Source organism: Nomia melanderi, chromosome 2 (assembly GCF_051020985.1).
Source record: "Nomia melanderi isolate GNS246 chromosome 2, iyNomMela1, whole genome shotgun sequence".
Taxonomy (NCBI): domain Eukaryota; kingdom Metazoa; phylum Arthropoda; class Insecta; order Hymenoptera; family Halictidae; genus Nomia; species Nomia melanderi.
In genome coordinates, this window is record NC_135000.1 from 29,034,047 (window position 1) to 29,058,830 (window position 24,784).

The 24,784-nt window shown below is 41.9% G+C and overlaps 1 protein-coding gene across 1 annotated transcript in view; it reads right to left on the reverse strand.

Annotated features, from left to right (window-relative positions):
* The window catches only part of Nckx30C (solute carrier family 24 member Nckx30C), a 163,196-nt gene that overhangs the window by 43,112 nt on the left and 95,300 nt on the right, over nucleotides 1–24,784 (reverse strand). The window contains exon 4 of the mRNA XM_076365145.1: nucleotides 9,270–9,541. Coding sequence (XP_076221260.1) covers nucleotides 9,270–9,541 — 272 coding nt within the window. The remainder of the gene's footprint in view (nucleotides 1–9,269; nucleotides 9,542–24,784) is intronic.

The window sequence follows — 24,784 nt, forward strand, 5'->3', positions numbered from 1 at the left end:
AATTGAGGATTTGAATGTTTGAAGAGTTGGGAGATTGTAGGTTTGGGAAGGTGGAGGCTTGACAGTTTGAAGGTTTGAAAAGTTGGAGGTTTGAAAGTTTAAAGATCTGGAAAGTTGGAGGTTTGGAAGTACAATGATTTGAAAAGTTGGAGGTTTGAAGGTTTGAAAGTTTGAAAAGTTGAAGGCTTGTAAAATTGAGGATTTGAATGTTTGAAGAGATGGTAGATTGTAGATTTGGGAAGGTAGAGGCTTGAAAGTTTGATGATTTGAAAAGTTGGAGATTTGAAAGTTCAAAGATTCGAAAAGTTGGTGGTTTGAAAAGCTGGAGGTTTGAAAGTTCAAAGGTTTGAAAAATTGGTAGTTTGAAAAGTTAGAGGTTTGAAAGTTCAAAGGTTTGAAAAGTTGGTAGTTTGATAAGTTAGAGGTTTGAAAGTTCAAAGATTTGAAAAGTTGGTGGTTTGAAAGTTCAAAGGTTTGAAAAGTTGGTAGTTTGAAAACTTGAAGGTTTGAAAGTTCAAAGGCTTGAAAAGTTGAAGACTCAAATGCTTGTACATTTGGGAAGTTGAAAATCGTAAAACTTGAAAGCTCAAAAACTTGAAATACTCTCAAAAAATTCCAAAATTCCAAGCAACTCCGAACATCAAACTAATATAACAATCATCCACAGAAAATGCGTTCAACCTTTCATCCAACGAACACCAAAACTCCCAAATACCAAGTTCAATACCCTCGCAAACACAAACTCCCCACCTGAAGCTGCAAATCTCAAACACTTCAACGACTGAACACATTTCGCTGAACAAACGAGACTATCCCACGGTTCTTTACGAACTTCCGGTGACTAGAAGAATCCGCCAGCTTATCCAGGACTGCCGCTATATTTAGAGATCGCGATCCCTGTCAAGAACGCTGGCCAATAAGAATAAGGAAAAGTTTCCTCCGACGAGACAGGCCGAACCGCCAAAGATATTAAGGTGAAAGCTCCTGGAATCCGTCGGGGACGATTCAAAAGCGAAAGTCTCGTTGGTTGGTGGGCCAGGAAGAGGGGGAGGGGACGAAAGCTACTCTTTCCGATTGCCCTGTTTCCAGTCCGACGTCTTTGCCGCTGTAAAACGACCCAATTTTCGAGCGTCCTGCCATTATCGTGGCACAATGCTTGTCTGTTTCTCGTCGAATGGACGCGGAGCATGATGAATCAACGGTTGTGGCTGGAAATTACGATCAATGGACGCTGCAACGGTGGCCTTGAGCCATTACTCATTCCATAGTCGTTTATACTCGCCGTTTTCCATAAAAAACGAACTTTATTAGCCCATAATCTTTGATCCCCGGTTTATCCGCACATCGACGGCATTATTGAAAAAATAGGAGCAAGTACGGCCGTAAAGCTCCTCCCGCAGTCCCCTTGGACTTCAATCCGTCCTTGGTAAAAAGGAAACTCGGACGTTCCGTCTCCCAGTTTTTGTAAAACACCATAATACATACTTTAACGAATATACACTGAGTTTCTCCAAACTGTGTCGTGCATTTTCACAAATAAATATTCAACACGACGGTGGTTCGCGGAAAATGATCGCGGAGGAACGTCGAGGCGAAACGTGTGCCCTCCCAGCCGGAAAATGAGGTGTTCCCGGCTCATTTTTCCTATCGCGTCGGGCGTATCCCGGCGAATCGTCGAATATCTATCTCTGTCCGCGGCCGGACGGACGGAATTTCAGATAGGAGCCGGGACCGCGATATGGCTCGTTACGCTTCCACGTTGAGCGACAACCAGTCGACCCAGGCGGATCCCTGGGGAACGGGCCGGGCAAGGAGCGCTCCCGACGCGCCGGAGTTTCGTCGTTTTCGGGGAAAAATCCGCCGACGCCCGGTCGCTCGCTTTGGAACCGCTGATAATCGCGCGCACGCCCGCCTACCGCGAAATTCGATGGAGTTCCCTTTGTCCCCGATCTAACGCTTCCCCGATATCTTCCGGGAAACGCGGGAAAGGCAGGCGCGGCGACGATGTCCTCGGGATTCCAACCTAGTTTCGCTTTTCGGCTGCGATACGCTTTGAGGGCGAGGATGCAGGGCGTTGTTCCGATTTTTCACCGGTTCCCGATGATATTGCGGCTTCCAAAGGTTATCAGTTGTACGGGGTTTTGTCGGGTATCCGGAAATGGTAGCTGTTTCGACTGTGTCGCGGATTTTTGTGTAGATTTGAATTTCTCTGAGGTGAGTATAGGTTGCGCTGGGTTTGTAGGTTATTTTGAAATGGTAATTGTTTGGATCGCGTCGTGGATTTTTGTGTAGATTTGAATTTTTCCGAGGCTTTTCGTGAGTATAGGTTACATTGGGTTTGTAGCTCATTTTGAAATGGTAATTGTTTGGATCGCGTCGTGGGTTTTTCTATAGATTTGAATTTTTCTGAGGTGAATATAGGTTGCACTGGGTTTGTAGCTCATTTTGAAATGGTAATTGTTTGAATTGCGTCGTGGGTTTTTCTGTAGATTTGAATTTTTCTGAGGCTTCTCGTGAGTATAGGTTGCGCTGGGTTTGTAGCTCATTTTGAAATGGTAATTGTTTGGATCGCGTCGTGGATTTTTCTGTAGATTTGAATTTTTCTGAGGCTTCTCGTGAGTATAGGTTGCGCTGGGTCTGTAGGTTATTTTGAAATGGTAGCTGCTTAGAGCATGTTGCAGGTTTTCAGGGAAATTCGAATTTCTGTATCGTCGAACAAAGGTGCACTCATTTGGAAACGATAATTGTTCAACTGTCGTTGGTTTCTATGTAAATTTCAATACTTCCACATTGTTTCCTGAACAAATTGCGCCAAGTGACTGGCAATATTGACAATGAGCAGAAAATCGTAAAGCAAGAATACAGACTAGACGATCATTGCTCCATTCCTTCCGTCAATCGACCTAATATTCCTCTCCACGCGATTTCACGATTACAAAGTAACGAAACCCAGCAGCCGAACAACGAAAAGCACCAGGTTTCACCCAACGTCGACTCTCGTTCAGCCCAGACCCCACTAATTTCGTTAAAATTAGATCCCATCGACGATCCCTCGCACCCGCTTCTCCCCGCTCCACGCTCGTTTTCATTATCCCGCGGAATCATGCTCAGAATCGGCCGCAAATACAATATTCCCGAGTACCTGGGGCCGGCGAGTAACGAATAAACACGGGAACCACGACGCAGGATCGATCGGCGCCGATCGATGCGCGATAATTGACCGAGGAACACCGGATTCCGACACCGAGCCGAGTTATTCCGGGACACGAAACGACAGCGGACCGACCGTGGCTATGGGACGAAGAATTCCGGCGCGGTGGGAGCCGGGCGCTTCGTGACGGGAAACGAATTCAAATTACTCGGAGGAGCCGAAATTCCCGCGTGTCCGCGTCCCTCTTCGGGAATGGGACCGTCGGCGACGCTATCCGGGGATTTCGGCTATTGTTCGTAGCTCGTTTGTCGGTCCGCGCGGAAATTCACGGCGACGCGCTGCGGCTGCCGGCCGCTCGCGGGGACCAGGAATGCGGCTGCCGTTAACCCTTTCGCGACGGCGCACCCGTACCGTTCTTCGCTACTTTTCGCGACGGCGCGACTAACCGTACTTTGTCGTTCGCGAAAGCGCGAGTGAACCGTACTTCGTCGTTGTTAGATACTCGTGGCTACCGTAATGGCGGTCGAGCTTTGCTGAATTTTGCACGTGGCGTGCCGACTAATAAAACTTGTACGGTTCGAAGGACCACATATGATCGGGAACAAAACTTAGAAATGAGTAGGAGGCGAACTTTGACTCTGGTGCTATGTGCTTGATCGAAATTGCTACTTGGTACTTTGTAATCCGTACTTCCTACTCCGTACTCTGTGCTATGTATTTGAGTTGATACTTGTCTAACTTGTTTCTAACTATGTGTTTCTAACTATGTGTATCAAAACTGTGTATCAACTGTGGGTATAAAAAAAAATATAAATTTTAATTCAAATTGATTATCTATTTAAAATATATCACATAACAATATATCTGAGTTTTCCTATGTATAGCGATATAAATTCACCTCAGTGAAAATTGCCATTCGCAGAATTTTCTGAAAATTAGCCGGTAATGTGTTAATTTAAATATCTCATATATAACCAGGCTTCGTCCGTTTAACGTTTCGTACATCGCAAACAAGTAACAGAAAAAGGAAACCACGTACCTATCCCTTGCTGCTCGAGTAATTAAGTAATTCGTTGGCGACTTAGTACCTCGTATATGAAAGCTTGATCGCAAAATATCACGTTCGTCCGCAAAGTGTTAACTTAACGGGAACAGAACTGATATGATGAAAATTCGAAGTTCCACGAAGCTTTCGTTAAATCGACATCTAATATGTAGGCGTTTAGATATAAAAACCCTTTTGCGAGCCTATCCTAGCAGCAATAAAGCCCAGGCACCCATTGCTTGTTTTTAGTTAATCCGTGGATCGAGCCCAAGGTAGGCAATAGCTACGAATTTTACACCCGCATGTAATTTAAAGTCGAGGCGATCCTTGGGGCTGTTGCTGCTATGGTCGTTAGAAATTTCCGACCGGCTAACGGAACCAACCGACGGACCGCTGGCGGGGAAGTAGGGTTTTCCCAATTTTTGGGAAAAACCAATCCTAACCACGTGTCCGTCACTCCCCCGCCACTAGCGGAGAGATATATATCGTACGCCGACCAACCAGCATATTCATTGCACATTTAGAAATTGAAAAGATTAGATCGAGAAACAGTAGACTGTGTATCACTTCTTTCGCGCTCCCCAAAATACATCCTCCGAGTCCCCAACACTCCGAAATTGGTTTCCTCTTCCTACAAATAACGAAGTAGAATGTATACGTATCAGAAAAGTAGCCTGTGCCCTGAAGCTTCGGCCAGAAGCTGCTCCCGGAGGATCTAAACCCGAGTCCCGCGGAATCGCGGTCATTCGGTGCCGAAAAAGTGCTTCCGTTTCATCGCTCCGCTTCAGTTTCCACGGCACAGATGCCCCAGCTTCGTTAAGGCGGGAAGGTATACACAGCTCCCCTAATCTGGCTATCAGCGAGCACGGAAAAATTGCCAAGCCACGCTGCAGCCAGGCCCGAGAGCCTCGCCGGGAGCAAATCCCCGACTGGAGCCCGCCGAAAGCTCCCAGAAGTCTCTAAGTGTTTCAATATCGACAGTCCGCCAGTGGCGCGAACGCGGTTAACGCGTTGGCTACCGTGATAATCACTGATAATAGGAGTCCAAATTACTCGGAAATAGTTACGAGAAGAAAACTGATGTGGAATTCAAAAATGTTTGGCAACACGAGTAACCGAGTAATGATGTAACTTAAAATCTGCGATAAGGTAATAATTCGTCTCGTTTCTACTTAATCAGCACTCCAGGTTGTTTTGTAATCTATAAGCAATTGCAACGAATTTTTATAATATTCCTAGCGAAAATTACGAATGCTATAACGTTTCTTCGATCTTTTATTTCCCTTCTTAGAGGAAGATTTGGATGTGTGAGAAATCGAATAATTTTAGGGTAGTTTCTTTGAGATTCATTAAAATATTTCATATTATAATTGGTGCGATATTGGAGTCTACAGAGTTCAAAGGGTTAAACCTTTGCAACTTTGCTGACCACGACAGCGTTTAAAAGAATATTCAATTATATTAGAACTGATTACTTGTTTCATTTTGCACTCCAGAAGTTTCTCACTGGAAATACTTAATATTTTCTAGTGAGATACACGAGTAACTGAATAATGATATAACTTAAGATCTGTGATAAGTCATTAATAATTCATCTCGTTTCTTAAACCTACCTTTGCAACTTTGCCAACCACCAATCAAAAAAATATTCAATTATATTAGAACTGATTACTTGTTTCACTTTGCACTCCAGAAGTTTCTCACTGGAAATACTTAATATTTTCTAGCGAGATACCGTCTATTAAGTTGGTATTTAGTTAGAGAGTTCTGAGTTCTCGAGGAAGTTCGAAGGTAAATTGATCGAACCGGATGTGATTTAAATGTTTGATGGTTAGTTTGACACTTTTCTCTAACTTCTCGTGTACAACGACGGTTTAGAGGTGAAACTAATGTTGATTGAATTCCGTTAAGTGTATAAAATAGGCAGCCTGATGTACCTCTGGTATAGCAGCGTAACGTGATAGCAGGCCAAAGATTGGGCTGGCAAAGTCCCTGTAAGCGACGCACCCTTTTCCCACAGCGAAAAGCAATTTCGGTGGTTTTCACTTACAAAAGGTATCGCTTACACTGGCCACTCGAGGAGCACCCTAAGAAAGTCTATATTTGTTCCGTCTGGGGTTAAGTGTCGACGTGAGAAATCTGTCCACTTTCCCACGTGACGAACGATAAGTCTTGAAAGGGAGAAGGGTTGAAAGCTCGCATTTTTGGGCTTGCCGGCAAACGCTCAGTCCTCGTTACTGCCCCATCATATTTCACACGATATGTTTCTTGTACTTCCTACACTTTCTCAAGATACTCTACACACTTTGCCAAATTAATGAACTTGCTGACAAAATGAATGTAACAATGAATTCGTTAGATATAACGAATTCCGTTGGATCACAATGAAGCAAAGAAACTACGAAAAATCTTGGCCTTTCAGTTTAGACTTCATCGAAACTAGAATTAGACTTCACTGACAATTGTGTTACGTCAAAATAAGCTATTCCAGATTTCTGAATTTCAGAATTATAGAAAAGATAACAGGATTCGAGAAGTTACCAAAGAAATGGATTCAGTACGTGAACATAATTGCAAATTAATTAATCTCAGTAGATGCACTCTAAGAGTTTCTCGAGTTTCTACAAAAGTGGAAACTAGAATTAGACTTCATTGACATTGGAGTTACGTCAAATAAGATATTCCAGATCTCTTCCGTTTCAATTATAGAAAAAATAACAGGATTCGAGAAGTGACCAAAGAAATGGGTTCAGTATGTAAACACAATTGTAAATTAATCTCGGTAGATGCACTCAAAGAGTTTCTACAAACGTGGAAAAGTCAATTGGACTGCTGGTTTCAGTGTTAAGAAAATGGTTTTGATTGTACAGGAGCCTCGACGAGCGTTTGTTCGGCAGCGAACGCGTCAAACGAACTTCCCTGCTAAATGGGACGAGAAATGACCATTTTTTGATTATTTTTCATTATGCCGGCGTGACTCGCGAACGCACCGAGGGCTGGTGAAGGTGCGCCGTGCTCTTTGAACCATTACGCCTTGACACCACTCGAATAGTTGAGCGGCGGTCTGAGCAGCGCGTTACTCCTTGACCTTTCGCAGCTGAAAAGCGCTAACTCCCGGCCTCGCGGCGGGTAGCTTTGTTCGAGTCGGCTGATTAGAGGCCTTGAGAGATTTAACAACAAGAAGGGGGCACCTCGCTTATCGCCGGCAGACCTGGATGCTTTAAAGTTAACTGCAGCGATAGCGGCAGAACGAATTTCCTACGATGGACACTACAGCATGATTGCAGCAGATCATCATGACAGGGAAAGGTTAAGTTTCCAGGAAGAGCTAGGGTTTAGGAAGATGAGGACAATAAAGTCTTCGAGTAAAAATGTCAAATTTGAAATTTACTTTAACTGATGAACGTAGAGGAAGATTTGATTAGAACTGCGATGACAGTGGTTAATTTCAAGGGAGGTTATATGGTTGTAGGTCTTCGTTGGTCATCAGGTTAAAAGCAAAGGTTAGGTTTCTAGAAAGATCTAGGATCTACGAAGATGAGGACATTAAAGCTTGTCCCTGGATAAAAATATCGAATTCGGAGTGATCTTTAATCCAAGAATATAGGGGACTTGGAAGCTACCAGGAACAATGGCAGTGGTTTGATTAATGAGAAGGAAAGATTAGATGTTAGAAGGGCTTAAGATTTAGAGGGGTTCTAGGTTGAACGGGAATTCGAGGAATATACTGTACCTCGATCAGGAAGAATGAAAGATGGGACTACCGGTAAAAGCTGAACGAATCAGATAAATTGCTTCGTGTCCTTTTAATCAGTTCGTTCGGTTAGAGTACCGTGAAGTTCACTCGACTCTTCTTGCTGCTAGGAAGCTTTTCCTCGAGCATTCTTCAGGTAAATGGATTGTGAGGGTCCATCGAAGTGATTCGTCGATGGAGAAGAGGAGGTAGCCAGCGGCGGATCAACGAAAATTTTACCCCTGCGGCATCTGTTTATGTTCGGACATCGGGTAGACTAACGAAAATTACGATGGCCAGCATAATCTCTCAAAACTAGCCATCAGACACTGTAAGGCTCTCTAGTTTCAAGGACCAGTAGAGATACAACCAATCAGTACACAGTGCCCAAAGAAAAATCAACTAATAGACAAATCCAAAGTATCTAGAACCTTCATCAACACCCCACATCAGCACAATCCCCTAAAACTAGCAACCAGATGCTACAAGGTTCTCAAATTCTGAGGACCACCAAGGACACAACCAATCAGTACCTAGTGTCCACAGAAAAGTCAACCAGCAGGAAAATACAAAGTACCTAGTACCTTCACCAGCATCCTAATATTCTTAATATTTCCATATCGCCAGCACAATCCCCTAAAACCAGCCATCACGCTGCGAGACGCCCAAATTTTAAGGACCACCAAGGACACAACTAATACACAGTGCCCAGTTGAAAACTCCAATGTACCTAGAACCTCCATCAACATCCCAATCTTCCCAACACTCCATATGATTAGCACAATCCCCTAAAACCAGCAACCAGTCGCTACAAGGTTCTCAAATTCTGAGGGCCACCAAGGACACAACCAATCAGTACATAGGGTCCACAGGAAAATTCAAAGTACCTAGGATCTTCATCAGTATCCTAATATTCCTAATATTTCCACAGCACCAGCGCAATCCCCTAAAACCAGCAACCAGTCGTTACAAGGTTGTCAAATTCTGAGGACCATAAAGGACACAACCAATCAGTACATAGTGTCAACAAAAAAGTCCCCACAAAAATCCAAAGTACCTAGTACCTTCATCAGCATCCTAATATTCCCAACATCCCACATCACCAGCACAATCCCCTAAAACCAGGCATCAGACCTGCAAGGCTCCGAATCCATACATCCTCCAAGAACGCAACGCGCCAGCAACGTGACACAGTGACCAAGGAAAAATCATCGAACCCCGGGGTTTCGACGAACGAGGGAAGCAGGATGATCCCGGAAACCGCGGCTTCCAAATGGAACCGCAGCGAATGGGGCCCGGGGGACAGGGGTGCGTAGGCATTCGTCGAATCCGACAATTACCGATTCGAGGCCGGCGTCGAGGCCGGCGGCGATGCCGCCGTTGGGAAGTTCCTGGATGCCAGCGGTGGTGCCGGCGGTGGTTGTCGTCGTGGTGGTGGTCGTAGTGGTGCCCTGTGAGCCCTGCTGCAGCTGCAGAGTGGTCTCCCTGGACGCGGCGCCGGAGTATTGGGCGGCGGTCGACGTCGCCGCGCCGTTGTGCGGCCTGGTCGCGTCCAGCAGCACCTTCAGCGAGGCTATCGCGTGCAGTTGCGTCGCTTTCTCGTCCACTTTGCCTGAACAGCAGCAGAGTTACCAGGTTAATGAGACTGGGTCAACGGCGGAGGTTACGGGTCGCTTTACCTTCTATGCTAACCGGTCTACGGCACTGATCGGCTGTGATAAGTCGTGGGCATTGCTCGCGAGTTGTTCGAAGATTGTCAAGAGAGTGACAGCGATGCGATTGTTTGTTTGCGGTTATGGGTGTGGGGATGGTTGGTTGTGGAATGTGGTAATGATTGGTAATTGGTAATTGGGGGGATATGGTGGTGGCAGTTGGTAGAATGTAGTGATGGTAATTGGGGGGATATGGTGGTAGGAGTTGGTAGAATGTGCTAATGGTAATTGGTGGGATATAGTAACGATAATTAGTGGAATGTAGTAATGGTAATGAGTAGAAGATGGTGATAGTAGTTGGTAGAATATGGTAATTGGTGGGATACGGTGGTAGCAGTTGGTAGAATGTGGTGATCGTAATTGGTGGGATATAGTAACGATAATTGGTAGAACATAGTGATAGTAGTTCGTGAAATACGGTAATTGGTGGGATATAGAGGTATCAGTTGGTAGAATGTGGTAATGGTAATTGGTGGAATGTAGTGATGACAATTAGTAGAATATAGTGATAGTAGTTGGTGGAATATGGTAATTGGTGGGATATAGTAATGGTAATTGGTGGAATGTGGTGATGATAATTAGTAGAATATAGTGACACTAGTTGGCAGAATATGGTAATTCGTAGAATATAGTAACGATAATTAATAAAAAGTAGAGATACTAATAGACTAACTAATACTAGTAGCAAGTACAGAAAAAATTTCTCTGTATTCCTACCTTTTGCCACGAGTAACCTTACTTTACCTAAAGCTTAAAAAATAATTTCAAACAATTCTACCTTTCCTCCTAATAATGATAACATACTACCTATTGTCTCGTGACATCTTTCTTCATCAAAATTTGCAATGCTACATTTCTAAAGTCAAAGTTCTCTTTCCAAAGCAAGCGTAATAACAACAAATTCGAAACGTCCAATACGTTAAAATATTTCTTATATGGAGCAATGGATGTTCCTAGAACTGTGTAGCATCAGCGCAAAAGCTGCAGCATCGAGTTTACACCTCCGCGAAGACAAAAATCGCGACTAGTCGTCCGATCGATCGTAGCCGATATAGATCGCGATCCACAGAAGGGCAGCCGTATTTTTACGTGCTCGTATTAATAACCACCCTCGGAATAGATCGAATCACCTACTTGTCTCCGGCGCGAGAGGGACGGCAAGAACTATTGTCACAGAAACGATATTTTTATGCTCTTTCATCGGCTCCTCGCGTCTATTCTCGTTCGCGGGAGCCAGAACAATGGCTATCCCCCCGAGTTCGAGGGAAACGGCGCGGCGGAATACCTCGGGCAAAGTTCGAGAGGCTAACAATCAACGCCCACGACTGTCCAAGTTAAATACGTGACTACGCTAATATCTCTAATAAGTGACAAAACTTGGCGAGAAGCAGAATAGCATTCCGAATCGTTGGGAGCGCGGTAAAGCGAGGACGTTCGCCGATCGCGCGGCGAGTCCTGACGCGAACGAACGACCCTTCGTCGCCGTTGCGACTCCCTGCGCCGTCGAATCGCTGCGTTTTCATGCTTGCAACGTTGCACCGACACTTTGTTGTATTCTATAGAAACGGAAACTAACTTCTAAGGACTGTATTTACTTAGACAATCCTTCAACTCGAGCGAGGTTAACGTTTGTATTTTTATTTGAATATTTATTCACTGTTTCATGAAATCAAGGTTCAATTTTAACACTAGAACTGGAGCATTTAATAAATAATGAAGATTTGTTCACTATTTCATGAAATCAAAGGTTTCATTCTATCATTAGAACTACCAAGCATTGGATACTACTCTTAACCCTTAACACTCCAGATGGTTTTGTAATCAGCAACTGCAACTAATTTTTATAGTATCTTTTATTGTCCTTAGTACAAAATTTGGATGTGTGAGAAATCTAATAATTATAGGGTGGTTTAAAGATTCATTAAAATATCTAATATCATTCCTGGTGCAATATTGGAGCCTACAGAGTTCAAAGGGTTAACATATAATCCCTATAGAACTTGTAAACTATTCTATATTTTCAGACATTCCTTATAGTATAGTGAAACTTTCTTATCAACCTCATTCCGAATATCCAATGCTTCTAGTTCACAATCATTGAAATCACTAGTTCTAAGTCATGACCGCGAAACAAGAATCGAAACCAATTCCCGGTAGTTCTACTGACTTTAACACTAGGTTTACGGAACGCGTCAATATTTGTTAAATGTTCCAATCGGTTTTCGTTGATCCAATTACACGAATACGAATCCCGATTCTCTATTTCTACCTCTACAATTTCCAAAATCTAAATCAACGAACATCAACTTCTAAAACAATAGAATAAACTGTAGAATAAATGCCCGTAATGTTAATTCCATTGCAGCAGCAACTTCGCAGCAGAGAATCTTCCAGCATCCTACCTCGTTAAACCTTAAAGTCTGCTCCACAAGCGTGCTCCATCAATATTTATCTCACGTGACAGTTCCAAAAAATTCAACGCACCTGCTCGCTGTCGGACTGTCACGTGTACTGATCAAAATGTCGGCGCGAGAGAAAAGCAACAGCGAGGAACGAGGGAAAGCGCGAGCGGCGCTGAAAAATCGTTCGCCAGCATGCGAAGCGTGCAGCCAGGCGACGGAACTTCCGGCAACGAGCTGCGGAACAAGCGCGAGACCGTTGGATGCATCGTTCCATTTAAGCGTGCACTTAAAGATCCGGCTGAAGCTGGAACTACGAAATAATTATGAGCGAGGGTCATTCAAAAGGCTTTCCGCCCCGCGCCCGCTCGCCCATCGTCGCGTTCCACTTCGCGCGATTGCCCCGAACAGCCCCGCCGTTACGTAACGGCTGCCATTTTCCGGTCTATTTTGCGAGCCCGTCGATCCGACCGGCTGCAGACGACGCGAGGATACCCCCCTGCGTTCGAGAACTGCCCGTTAACCCTTCCCAAACTATTGGGACACGGAGAATCGGTTGACTCGATGTCTGTCGGCGCGACTACAGGGTTGAGAGCGTATCTTTATGGTTTGCGGAGTTATTGTTTCGATTGGAGACGTGTAACCGTATCGATGAAGTAAATCGGTGAGTGGAAAGTAATTGGTGATAGGAATTAGGAAAGTTCGGCGGGAAACAATGGAAGCTGATGAATCGAAATTATCAACTTTCTTAGGATTAGAATTTCTTAGGATACTCATGTGGTTAGTAGATCCATTTAAACAGACTGCTACATCACTCGAGTACCCTAAGAAATTCATCTGATTTATCAACTTTCTTAAGATTAGAATTTCTTAGGATTAGAATTTCTTAGGACTAGAATTTCTCAGGATTAGAATTTCTTAGGATTAGAATTTCTTAGGATACTCAAGTGATTAGTAGATCCATTTAAATGGACTGCTACATCACTTGAGTATCCTAAGAAATTCTAATCCTAAGAAATTCTAATCCTCAGAAATTCTAATCCTCAGAAATTCTAATCCTAAGAAATTCTAATCCTAAGAAATTCTAATCCTAAGAAATTCTAATCCTAAGAAATTCTAATCTTAAGAAAGTTGATAAATCAGATGAATTTCTTAGGGTACTCGAGTAATGTAGCAGTCTGTTTGAATGGATCTACTAATCACTTGAGTATTCCAAGAAATTCAGCTGATTTATTAGATTTCTTAGGATTAGAATTTCTTAGGATTAGAATTTCTTAGAATTAGAATTTCTTAGGATACTCAAGTGATGTAGCAGTCTGTTTAAACGGATCTACTAACCACTTGAGTATCTTAAAAAATTCTAATCCCAGGAAAGCTGATAAATCAGACGAATTTCTGAAATAACCGTCTAAACACATATCAGTAATAGTCTTCTTTCCTATTATTCAACATTTACCTAATTCAACTTGCCACAGAAAAGACTTTCAATGCGTCTAAGAATCCTCCGAGGCAAAGGGTTAACGATTCTAAAGGATATTACTCCTCTAACAACAGTAATTACTTTGAAACGATTCTTTCCCTTCCTTTCAATCTTATCCCCAGCAAAAATGTCTTGTTCCTTTTCAGATCCACTAACTGTTCTCGAGAAATAAACTATTTCCTCTTCCGGAGCCTTGTAATTAGCCCTTCCATTAGGTCGTTGTCATCTATTAATCGCTGCGCGCGACTGTAAAGGCGTACAGCGTCTCGACGCTGCGTCGCGCACCAGGAACACGTCTCCGAGTCCTGTAGCACAGCTTAGCATCTGCTAGGGACACGGTCTTAGCAGTGACGCGAGTCATTGAGGAGCAATGTCCACTTATCCAACATCAATGGCTGGATTGCCGTCTCCGGACGCGTTCCCGACACCTCTCGCGTCCGATCTAGCGGCCTCGTGGACCAAGTAGCTTCGTCTATAGACTCTAGAGCCACCGTGGTGAATGACGATGGGATTCCATTCAGTAAACGACGTAGAATTTCGTTTATTACGTGGTAGAACTGTTCCATTCGTCAGAGTGTCGTTAGGACTCGATGATTTAGTCGATTGCGTTACCTGGACGTTAACCCTTAGCAGTGAATGATGATGGGATTCCATTCAGTAAACGGTGTAGAATTTCATTTATTAAGCGGTAGAACTGTTCTATTCGTCAGAGATTAACGTTGAGACTCGATGATTTAGATGATTGCGTTATCTGGATATTAAAAGTTCATTCATCTTGATCGTCCTACTATTTGTGTCGTCAATTCCAAATAAGCAATGTAAAATGAATATTGATGTTTTAGTTTGATTCATTTAATACCGATATTATTATCTAAGAGCTTGACGTTAGGATTCGATGATTTAGATGATTGCGTTATCTGGATATTAAAAGTTCATTCATCTTGATCGTCCTACTATTTCTGTCGTCAATTCCAAATAAGCAATGTAAAATGAATATTGATGTTTTAGTTTGATTCATTTAATACCGATATTATTGTCTAATTGGATTACCGTTTGATATGCATCGATTGATACCGATTGATATTCGATATCCATCGACAAGATGTTCCCTTGAGAAATTATTGAATGGGCCGAATTTTGTTTCACGATTATAACAAAATTTATACAGTATGAAATAAATAAATGTCAACATACTAACACAAATTAACAATGTATCCAATAGTTTTAATAATTCTATTGAAACGAATATATTTTGCAACTTTCAAGTTACAATGACGTTGAATGTAAACGCCTGTGTACAAAAGCTTCAGTCGATTAATTGTTTAATGTCATTCGTCATTTTGCGACAAAAAATTAAATAATCCAATTTAACCCGGTATATCGATGTGTGACTTCAAAGTCGCACGAGCCTATAGAGAATTAATTTAACGGTACGCAAACTTTGTTACAATACGATAGGAATTGTATTATAACGTTGAAGGGTGCACTCCGATATTTTCGCAAGGGATGGATTCTTCGAGCGGTTTGCTGTCGCCCGTAACGAGTTCAGTCGTCGCAGGTGTATCGTTAATTGGATTGCGAGAATCGAATGGCATCGCGCGTGCACGGATCATCCTGTCGATCGTGTTTAAGAAAATTACATCGAGCCGATTACCGCCGGAGCGAGCGCGATCCCTTTAGTCTGCGATAATGTTTCGCACAGCCTGCCAAAACATGTTTAGGGAATACCTTCAAACGACGCGGAGCTGATTAGACGTAGTGGCGACGCGAGAACGTGGATAACTCTTCGAGACGGTGGACGGTGAATAATTGAGTGTGAGAGTTATGCTTCTGCCGTGTTTTGAATAGTTGATAGAATGAGGATTTTGAATGTTTGAGAGAGGAAGAATTTTGAATGTTTGAAAGGAGGGGACGAGGAGTTTGAAGATTTGGAACGGGAGAATAAGAATTTTGAATGTTTGAAAAGAGGGGACGAGGAGTTTGAAGGTTTGAAAGAAGGAAGACGGATTTTATATATTTGAAATGAGAAAATTTCGATTGGTTGGAAAGAGGGGAGAAGGATTTTGAATGTTTGAGGTGAGAGAATAGGAATTTTGAATGTTTAAAAAGATGGGACGAGAATTTTGAATATCTATAACGAGAGAATAGGAATTTTGAATGTTTGAAAAGAGTGGGCGATGATTTTGAATATTTGAAAGAAGGAGGACGGATTTTAAATGTTTGAAATGATAGAATTTTTATTGGTTGAAACAGAGGGGAGAAGGATTTTGAATATTTGAGGTGAGATAAGAGGAATTTTGAATGTTCGAAAAGAGGGAACGAGAATTTTAAATATCTGTAACAAGAGAATAAGAATTTTGAATGTTCAAAAAGAGAGAACAAGTATTTCGAATATTTATAACGACAAGAACCCCGTATCTTTCCTGAAATTTTTAAATTCCGTTAGATGTACGAAGATTTCCATGACCAGCCATGTATCCTCCATACATTGACGCGAAATTCTGGAAGCTTCCCTGCTCACACGTTCCATTTCCCGCAGAAAAGCACTCGAAGAATCCACCCTGGTCCACGGGTAACGCCTCCCATTCTTACGCGGAAACTAATTTCTCCTCAGCGATTTTCCACCCCCTTACAGGATATGGCCTTAATTAATAGCGAATAGAAGGGAGCAAGATCCAGCACCCATGAATCAGCACTAGACTTCCGTTTCATTATCGCAGCTCGCGGTAATTTTCTCGAAAATTTTCACCTGTACAGGTATACACACGCATCAGGCTCTTCCGCTTTGTAATTTATATACAACTATACCCAGTGGTTCTGTTAATACCTTATGAAAAATTCTACTGTGAAGTCTTGAATTTTAAGTTGCTGTTTCAATAGTAAAACTGCTATTATTAAGTGACTAGTTTAATTACTAGAATATTATATATGAAATTCAAAATGTAGGTTAAATTTTTACTTTCTATTCATTTATGAACTAAGAGTGTGTAGTTTTCATTCATATATCCAAAGTGTAGTGGATAAATAAAGTAAAAGACAACCTATTATTCAATACTTCCTCTTTAATGCCAACGCTACGTCGATTCGACGCATATTAAATTATATGAACCGCATTTGTTAAACATGTACGTCGATTTTTTCCGATGCAATTACTCAAACGTGTACCCCAATTGTCCATTGTCTTCTAAGAACAATAAATTAAACTATAGCATGAATTTCCTAAATCTTATTCGTTAAATATCCACGTCGATTTTTCCCGATGCAATTACAGAAATATGTACTGCAAGTGTCCACATTTAAATTCATAATTTCCAAGACCTAACAAAATGAACAACAATTCTTCTAGGGACAATAAATTAAACAGTACAATGAATTTAAATCTTATTCGTTAAATATCCACGTCGATTTTTCCCGACGCAATTACAGAAACATATACTCCAACTGTCCACGTTTAAACTTCTAATTTCCAAGATCCAACAGAATAAAAAATTCTTCTAACAATACTTCTAAGAACAATGAATTAAACAGTACATTGAACATTCGTGAAGCTAGTGTTAAATAAGAGAAGCTCGTTGGCAGGCAGGCGCCGGCGTCAACGTGTTAAACTCGAGCCCGAAAGTGGCTCTCATCGCGTGCGTCGTGTCGCGTCGGTCCCACGATCACCGACACCGGTTTTTTTCCCCGACGATTATTTAGTCCGCCTCGTTGAATCCCAGCCCCCGTTTACCTGGCTAGGTAAAACAACAGGACACGTCGTCGTAGGAGTAGCGCGAGGAAGAGGGAGGAAAAAGAGGAGGGAACGGGGGAAAAAAGAAGCACGTCCGCCTTCACCGGCGAACAAAACTTTTTTCTATGGCACAATGGCCCCCGCGCGCGTCCCAGAAACAGAACTTTTCCATCGGCCACACGGGCTTCTTTGTGCCCGGGAAATGGTGTTAGCCAAGTTCGACTTCGGGAAATTAGAATGATACTGGATTCCAGAGGAGAACGTGTTTCTACGGTTCCGACGTTCGCTCGGTAGTAACGCGAGTCGATGGATATCTCGAATGTATTTATGGAACTCGCTAAGTTTTTGTATTTCTGAAGGCACTTTCGAGTGTTTTTTGTTTTGCAATAGAGTGGAGTGCCTTGGGGTTATTTATTTGTGATGTAATTAAAATCGATTTGATCGTGACTTGAGAGGATCGTTGGTAGTTTGATAATTGGGGTTTTTGGAATTTTGGGATTCGGTTTTTGATGGTTTGGGAGTTTGGTAGTTTGGTAGTTTGGTAATTTGGTAGTTTGGTAGTTTGGTAGTTTGGTAGTTTGGTAGTTTGGTAGTTTGGTAGTTTGGTTGTTTGATAGTTTGGTAGATTGATAGTTTGGTAATTTGGTAGTTTGGTAGTTTGATAGTTTGGTAGTTTGGTAACTTGGTAATTTGATAATTTGATAACTTGATAATTTGGTACTCTGATAATTTGGTAATTTGCGAACTTGATAATTTGATAATCTGATAATTTGGTAACTTGGTAACTTGGTAACTTGGTAACTTGGTAACTTGGTAATTTGGTAACTTGATAACTTGATAGCTTGATAACTTGGTAATTTGAGAACTTGAGAACTTGAGAATTTTGTAATCTGATAATTTGGTAAATTGGTGATCTGATAATTTGGTAAATTGGTAACTTGGTAAATTGGTAACTTGGTAACTTGGTAACTTGGTAACTTGATAACTTGATAACTTGAGAACTTGATAATTTAATAACTTGAGAACTTGAGAACTTGATAATTTCGTAACTTGATAACTTGACAACTTGATAAATTGATAACTCGATAACTCAATAATTTAATTCTCCCAATTACCCAACTCCCAGCAACAATATCACAACTGCAACCTCAATACTTCACAAATCCAACAATCGCATTTCCAAATCCAAAAAACCCGTCTTTCCCAAAAAATTCACAGAAAAATTCTCTCTCCGAAATCGCCATGATCATGAACTAAAACCACCCTCTCTGTTGCACATCAGCATCTCAACGTCCACCCCTAAAAGCATCGCCATCGCGAGCAGCGAAGTTCACGTCCCGCCCAAAGACCACGTCCCGAAATATTTCACGGAGTTACCGTGAAACTGGATTCCGCCGGTTGTTTCGTTCCCGGTACGTCTTCCGGAAGCGTCGTAATTCAACCCCCGCCCCCGGGAGCCAACCTTGTAACTGTCATACAGGCGATTCCGCGTCGCGCGCGCGTGAAACAGCTGTAAGACTCGCGAAATTCGCCGGCGAGAGTCTCGCCACCGCCGATCCCGCGGTGGCGCACTTATTTTCCCGCGGATAGTAGGTCAAAGTGGAAAACTCGACGGAACACTGGAAGTCGCGGGGCGCGTCGCGAAAGTAGTATCCGCCGCGCGTCTAGCCGGAGGCTGCCTCGTTTCCTATTTATCTCGTTTCCCTCCGCTTCGCGCGACGTCTCCCCCTCGCTCCTCTTTCCGTTTTTCTCCCGCTCCCTTTTCAAGCTGGCCAAATGTGTCTAATGCAGAGCCGTGTACCTGACGTGCTGGGGAAACCGCAGACGCTGCGATCCGAGGGAGTCTCGGATTCTGGGATAATGACTTCTTAACACGTTAAATGTCGTGTACGTCACCGATGATCCACGCTTTTCAATTGCTTGGGGAATATTGTAGTTCGTGAGACGTGAGATTGGAACGTGGGAAGAATGGGGATATTTGATTTATCGAGATAAATGATTTTGAATTGCTTGGGAGAAATTATGATGTGTGAGAGGATAGATTGGAATGTGGAAAGAATTGGGATATTTGAATTATCAAGATGACTGCTTTTCAATTGCTTGGGAGAAATTATAATGTGTGAGACGTAAGATTAGAACCTGGAAAGAATTGGGATGTTCGAATTATCAAGATAAATGATTTTCAATTGCTTGGGAGAAATTATAATATGCGAGATGTAAGATTAGAACGTGGAAAGAATTGGGATATTTGAATTATCAAGATAAATGATTTTCAATTGATTGGGAAAAATTATAATTTGTGGGACGTCAGATTGGAATATGAATAAAATTAAGATATTCGAATTATCAAGGTAAATGATTTTCAATTGCTTGGGAGAAATTATAATGTCTGAGACGTAAGATTGGAATATGAATAAAATTAGGATATTTAAATTATCAAGATGACTGCTTTTCAATTGCTTGGGAAAAATGATAATGTGTGAGACGTTAGATTGGAACGTGGAAGGAATTAGGATATTTGAATTATCAAGATGACTGCTTTTCAATTGCCTGGGAAAAATTATAATATGTGAGACGTAAGATCGGAATATGAATAAAATTAGGATATTCGAATCATCAAGATAACCGTTTTTTAATTCCATGGGAAAAGATTATAATATGCATTCTATTTGATTTAGGAAAATATTTCAGATAAAGCAGTTTTTCTGTATGCGACTGATAAAAATCACAGAGGAAGGGGTTACTCTCGCGTCCACTCTAATTACCGGTTAATTGAGAGCGATTTGAATTTTGGCAGCCGGTGCCAGACACACTCGCCACGATTGAAACACCCAACGCGCATCATTAGTCCTGTTTATCGATTAACCTGCCCGCCGCGAGCGTTAACGTGACAAAAAAACAGCTGCTTCGATGAACGCGGCACTTTAAATATTTAGAGTGCCCAGTCATCGACACAACTATCGCAAATATTAGGTCTGCCGGGAACTTCCGTCTATATTTTCATTCAAAGAGAATAGCAGATTGCCAATGTGTTCATTAATATTTACCCAACAACCTCATTTTCATCGTTGCTAATGACCTCTTCGCACTCTGATCTTGATTTCCGAATCGCGACTTATTTTTGGAAGCTTCAGGTGACATTACCACTTATTTTCGGAAACTTGAGGTGACATTGTCCAACAAATTAGCTGGCAAAACTTCTCATTCTTTCGTTTCCAAGCGAGTTCCATAAAGGTGACATTGTGAATTTAATAATCGCTTCGTAATCTGTAACACTTCGTTATCGAGTCATCTGTCTCCGCGTTCGCTCCGTTTCGAAAATGTAGATTTTTTTCTTCCGAATCTATATTAAGCTGTTGCGTCAGGCTTTATTTTAAGGAGTTCATATCGCAACGTCTTACGAACTGGGAATTAATGGACGATGATAAGATACCGCGCCGTGGGCGAGGAAGATTGAGGTCGTTAAGATTCAATCGGGGAAATTTAGTGTTAAAAAAAGAGCGAGGAGTTTTGAAAGCTGCGGTCTTCGAGGTTGCGAGAGGCTCTCCGCGGAAAGGTCACGGTACAGAATTACACTTTCTTCGGAGACGGGAGAGAAACTTCGGGAACACCGATTGACATTATGTCTGACTGTATCTGACTGTTTCTACTTAGAAGTTTCTATGATCTTGAAGATTCGATTATACCATTCATTTTCCATTACATTAACCCTTTGCGCTCGGAAGTATTTCGTCAGAAATATTTAACATTTTCCAACTAGACAGACGATTTTTTTTGGAATTAACTCAAAGAAAAATCGCAAGTGAATTGAGAAACTTTTTTATCCCAACATTTTACACACCGACGCAGTACATACAGTACAATATTGAATAATAAATTTTATAGTTTTACTACATGGAATCCAGTGGTGACTGAGAGTCACCTCTCGAGTGCAAAGGGTTAAATATATGACCCTTAGCAGTCCTATGTCGAGTAGACTCGACATTCTATTTTATTGCAACCTCTATCCGTTTTAACAATTTTTTTGTATTTATTTGTAGTATCACAATTGTACCATTTAACCCTTTGTGGAAGACTGAGTCACAGGCGAATGATTTAATTACTCGGACAGCAAGAGATTAGCATGTAGTTCCTGTTTTTGCCTTAAGTAAAATAATAAATTTAAAAATAGTTTATCAAATAATAGAATAATAAAATAAGGTTTTATATCTATCATAAATGTTCATGTTTCGAAGACTAAATCGCAAACAGATGATTTAATTACTCAAACAGTAAAAGATTAGCACGTAGTTTCTGTTTTTTCTATTACGTAAGGGTTGATATATAATTCAGCTCCATCTGCTAAAGGTTTTGTATGTCTCAAAGTATCTTCGTCCGCAAAGGGTTAAAAAACAGGAAAACGCGGAAAAGAATTTTTTAGTTTAGTTGGAAACCTCTATTAATCAATTTCCAATCGTCACCTTCCTCATTTCCACCAAGAAAACACCAATCCATTCACTCTTCAGCCAATTATTCAGTCAGCCAACGACATTCACGCAAACTACCCTCACATTTAATTCGTCTCATCTCAGATCCAACCGTCGCTAAATACTCGACCGCAGAATCTCAAGTTGCAAGCTCCTCGAAAGTCATCTCATCGTCGATGACCGTTGGCCGAATATAACTGCGATCCCGCTGGGGGTGGCTCGAGATGAACGCATGAAATATTGCACACGTGTGATCCTCATCACTGCCAAGGAGAAAGGAAGAAAGGGCTCACATGTAAAGAGGAGAGCGAGCAGAAAGGAGGCCGGTAATTCGGCGATTAGCTTCGGCCAATCGCGGGGCCGCGCGCGGTCCGGTCAAAAGAGAAAGAAAAGAGAAGGACACGGAGAGAGAGAGAGAGAGAGAGAGAGGGAAAAGAGAGGGCACGTCGGCGAGTGGCCTTCATCTCCGAAGGTGGAAACGAGGCGAGAAAAGAAAAGCGAAGAGCCCGCGGCGAGAAGTCGGACCGCGATGAAAGTATCGACCCCTGAGCCGCCTCGAGCGGGATGGAATGGCATAAGGGAGGAACGTGCAAATGGTAGAGCAGTCCAACGGAGGACAAGGGGAAATAGAAGGAAACAGAGGGAATGAGAAAGGAAACGAAGAGCGAACGAAACGGGCTGGTGTGTTTTAACCCTTTGCGGGCGAATGTCGGCGTTTCGGTTAGATGAAATTTTCATATTCGGGATACAATGTTGCAAACGAATGATTTGAATAACTTGAATAGCAAGTGATCAGTGTATAGTTTCCTTTTTTTCTATTGTTTAAGCACTCGATGTGCAGTTTAATTTCGTATGTTGCAAGTTTTGTGTACTTGAATGAATCTTCGTCCGCGGAGGAGTAACCCTTTGAAAACTGAATCCTTAGAAAAGTCAATACGTCTACTCGCTCCGTAAACCTAGTGTCAACACTTTATCCACCGCTAGCTGACTGCTCGATTTCGACAGTTCAACAATCGGTAACTCATTAAAATTGCTGTGGATTTGATGCAAAATAAATCCGACTATCACGAGGTGCCCTTATGCTTCTACTTCAAAGTTCCGAAAGGAGAGTATCGGCAGTTAATCAATGGTTGCCTCGATCAGCGTTGGATAAAGTGTCAAGAAAGAAATCTCAACCCTTAGCACTCCAGGTTGTTTTGCGATCCATTAGCAACTGCAACGAATTTTTACAGTATTCCCAGCGAAAATGAGAAATTCTATAACGTTTCTTCCATCTTTTATTTTCTTTCTCAGTAGAAAATTTGGATGTGTAGAGAATCTAATAATTTTAGGGTAGTCTCTTTAACCGTTTGAGTGCCGAGGAGCGCTGTAGCGCTCTTCTTGCGTTGTGCTAAAATTGCGGAGAGCGCGGAGGCGCTTCTGTTTATCAGTATCGGTTATAATTTTCTTACTATGGTTTTCTAAGAAATAAATCAAAGTAACTTTATTTAAACAAATGTTATTCTTTGATATTTTTTTGTAACAACACAATATCTGTGATCTCATTAGATAAGTACTCTTATTAATTTTCTTGCATACACACCCAATCGCTTCCGCATTTTTGGTAAATATCCACGAAAGTTGTTTAGCATCCAAACGGTTAAGATATCAATAATTGTGAAAGAGAAAAATCGGAAACAGTCATTTTTATTGGCACGGTAGTTACGGTGTTAAAGAGAGGCCACGGAAGGAGCCAACTTTTCTCGCGCTTAGTAAATTACCGGCTAAATGGCGAGTCGCGGGCGAGGATCCGGTTGTAAAGGAGCGGGAAGATCGAGGAACGGGTCAACGCGGCGAGCGATAAATGTAATTGGATCGGGCGCGACCAGTGATTTAACCCCCTGCCTCGTAACAGGATAACGCGTGCTGTAAGGTACGATCATCGACAACACATGACGACTGAATCCAATTAAAATTCAATCAATCGATCGATTAGTACATTTTAGAGTAAACACAGTTCGGATGCATTAGTAATTTATTTTGATTCGCTATTATATTTCGCAGTGATTATAGACACTAAATATTCCGAGAATATTTCATTTTTCCAATAAATTATTCAGTCACCATTACTCGAATTCAATTAACATTCAATCAATCAATTATTATACTCTGCGGTAAACACAATTTCATATTAGTAATTTATGTATCATACTTTGCGGCGAACATAGAATGTACATGAACATGTACATAGAATATTCCCAGAAGTTTTTTTTCAATAAATTATTCATTTACTGTCACTCGGATCCAATTGAAATGTTCGCCTTTCGTGATTAAGTATTATATTTTCCAGTAAACAGACGTGGAATATTCCCAGAGTTATTCTCGTTAGTTCAATAAGTTTTTAATTGCCGAGGAAGATATCATTAGAGCAACGGGTTAATAAGAACCCGGGTTTCCCAACAGAAGCGCCGGTTAACCGATGAAAATCCACCGAGTGGGTGGAGTAGGCGCGAGAGCAGGAGGACACACACGGGAAGAGAAAATATCGAGGATCGATGGCAACGTATCCGACGGAAATCTGTGCTCGATTCTGTGATCGCTTCCCGTTACGAGTGCCGGCTTATTCCTGCGGTCGCCTATTAACCTACAAAGCCCGATCGGGTCGTGTTTATTCACGGCTGGCGTGCTCTGGTTTCGCGAACGATCAAAGTGTGCCCGCTCGAAATCGTGGCTGTCGCCGAGGTGCAAACGGAGATGTGGATTTCGGGGATAAGGTACGAAAGAAAACAAAGTCGGACTTGTTTAGTTACGTCGACGAACTGATACGTTTGTCGCTGTGGGCTTTAAGTAAGACGAATTTTGGGAATATTAATGACAATGGATCATTTGATAATTTGATAACTTGATCGTTTGGTAGCTTTGTCGTTTGGTTACTTGGTAACTTGGTAACTTGATAATTTGGTGATCTGATAATTTGGTAAATTGGTAACTTGGTAACTTGGTAACTTGATAACTTGATAACTTGATAACTTGATAACTTTATAACTTGATAATTTGGTAACTTGATTATTTGATAATTTGATAATTTGATA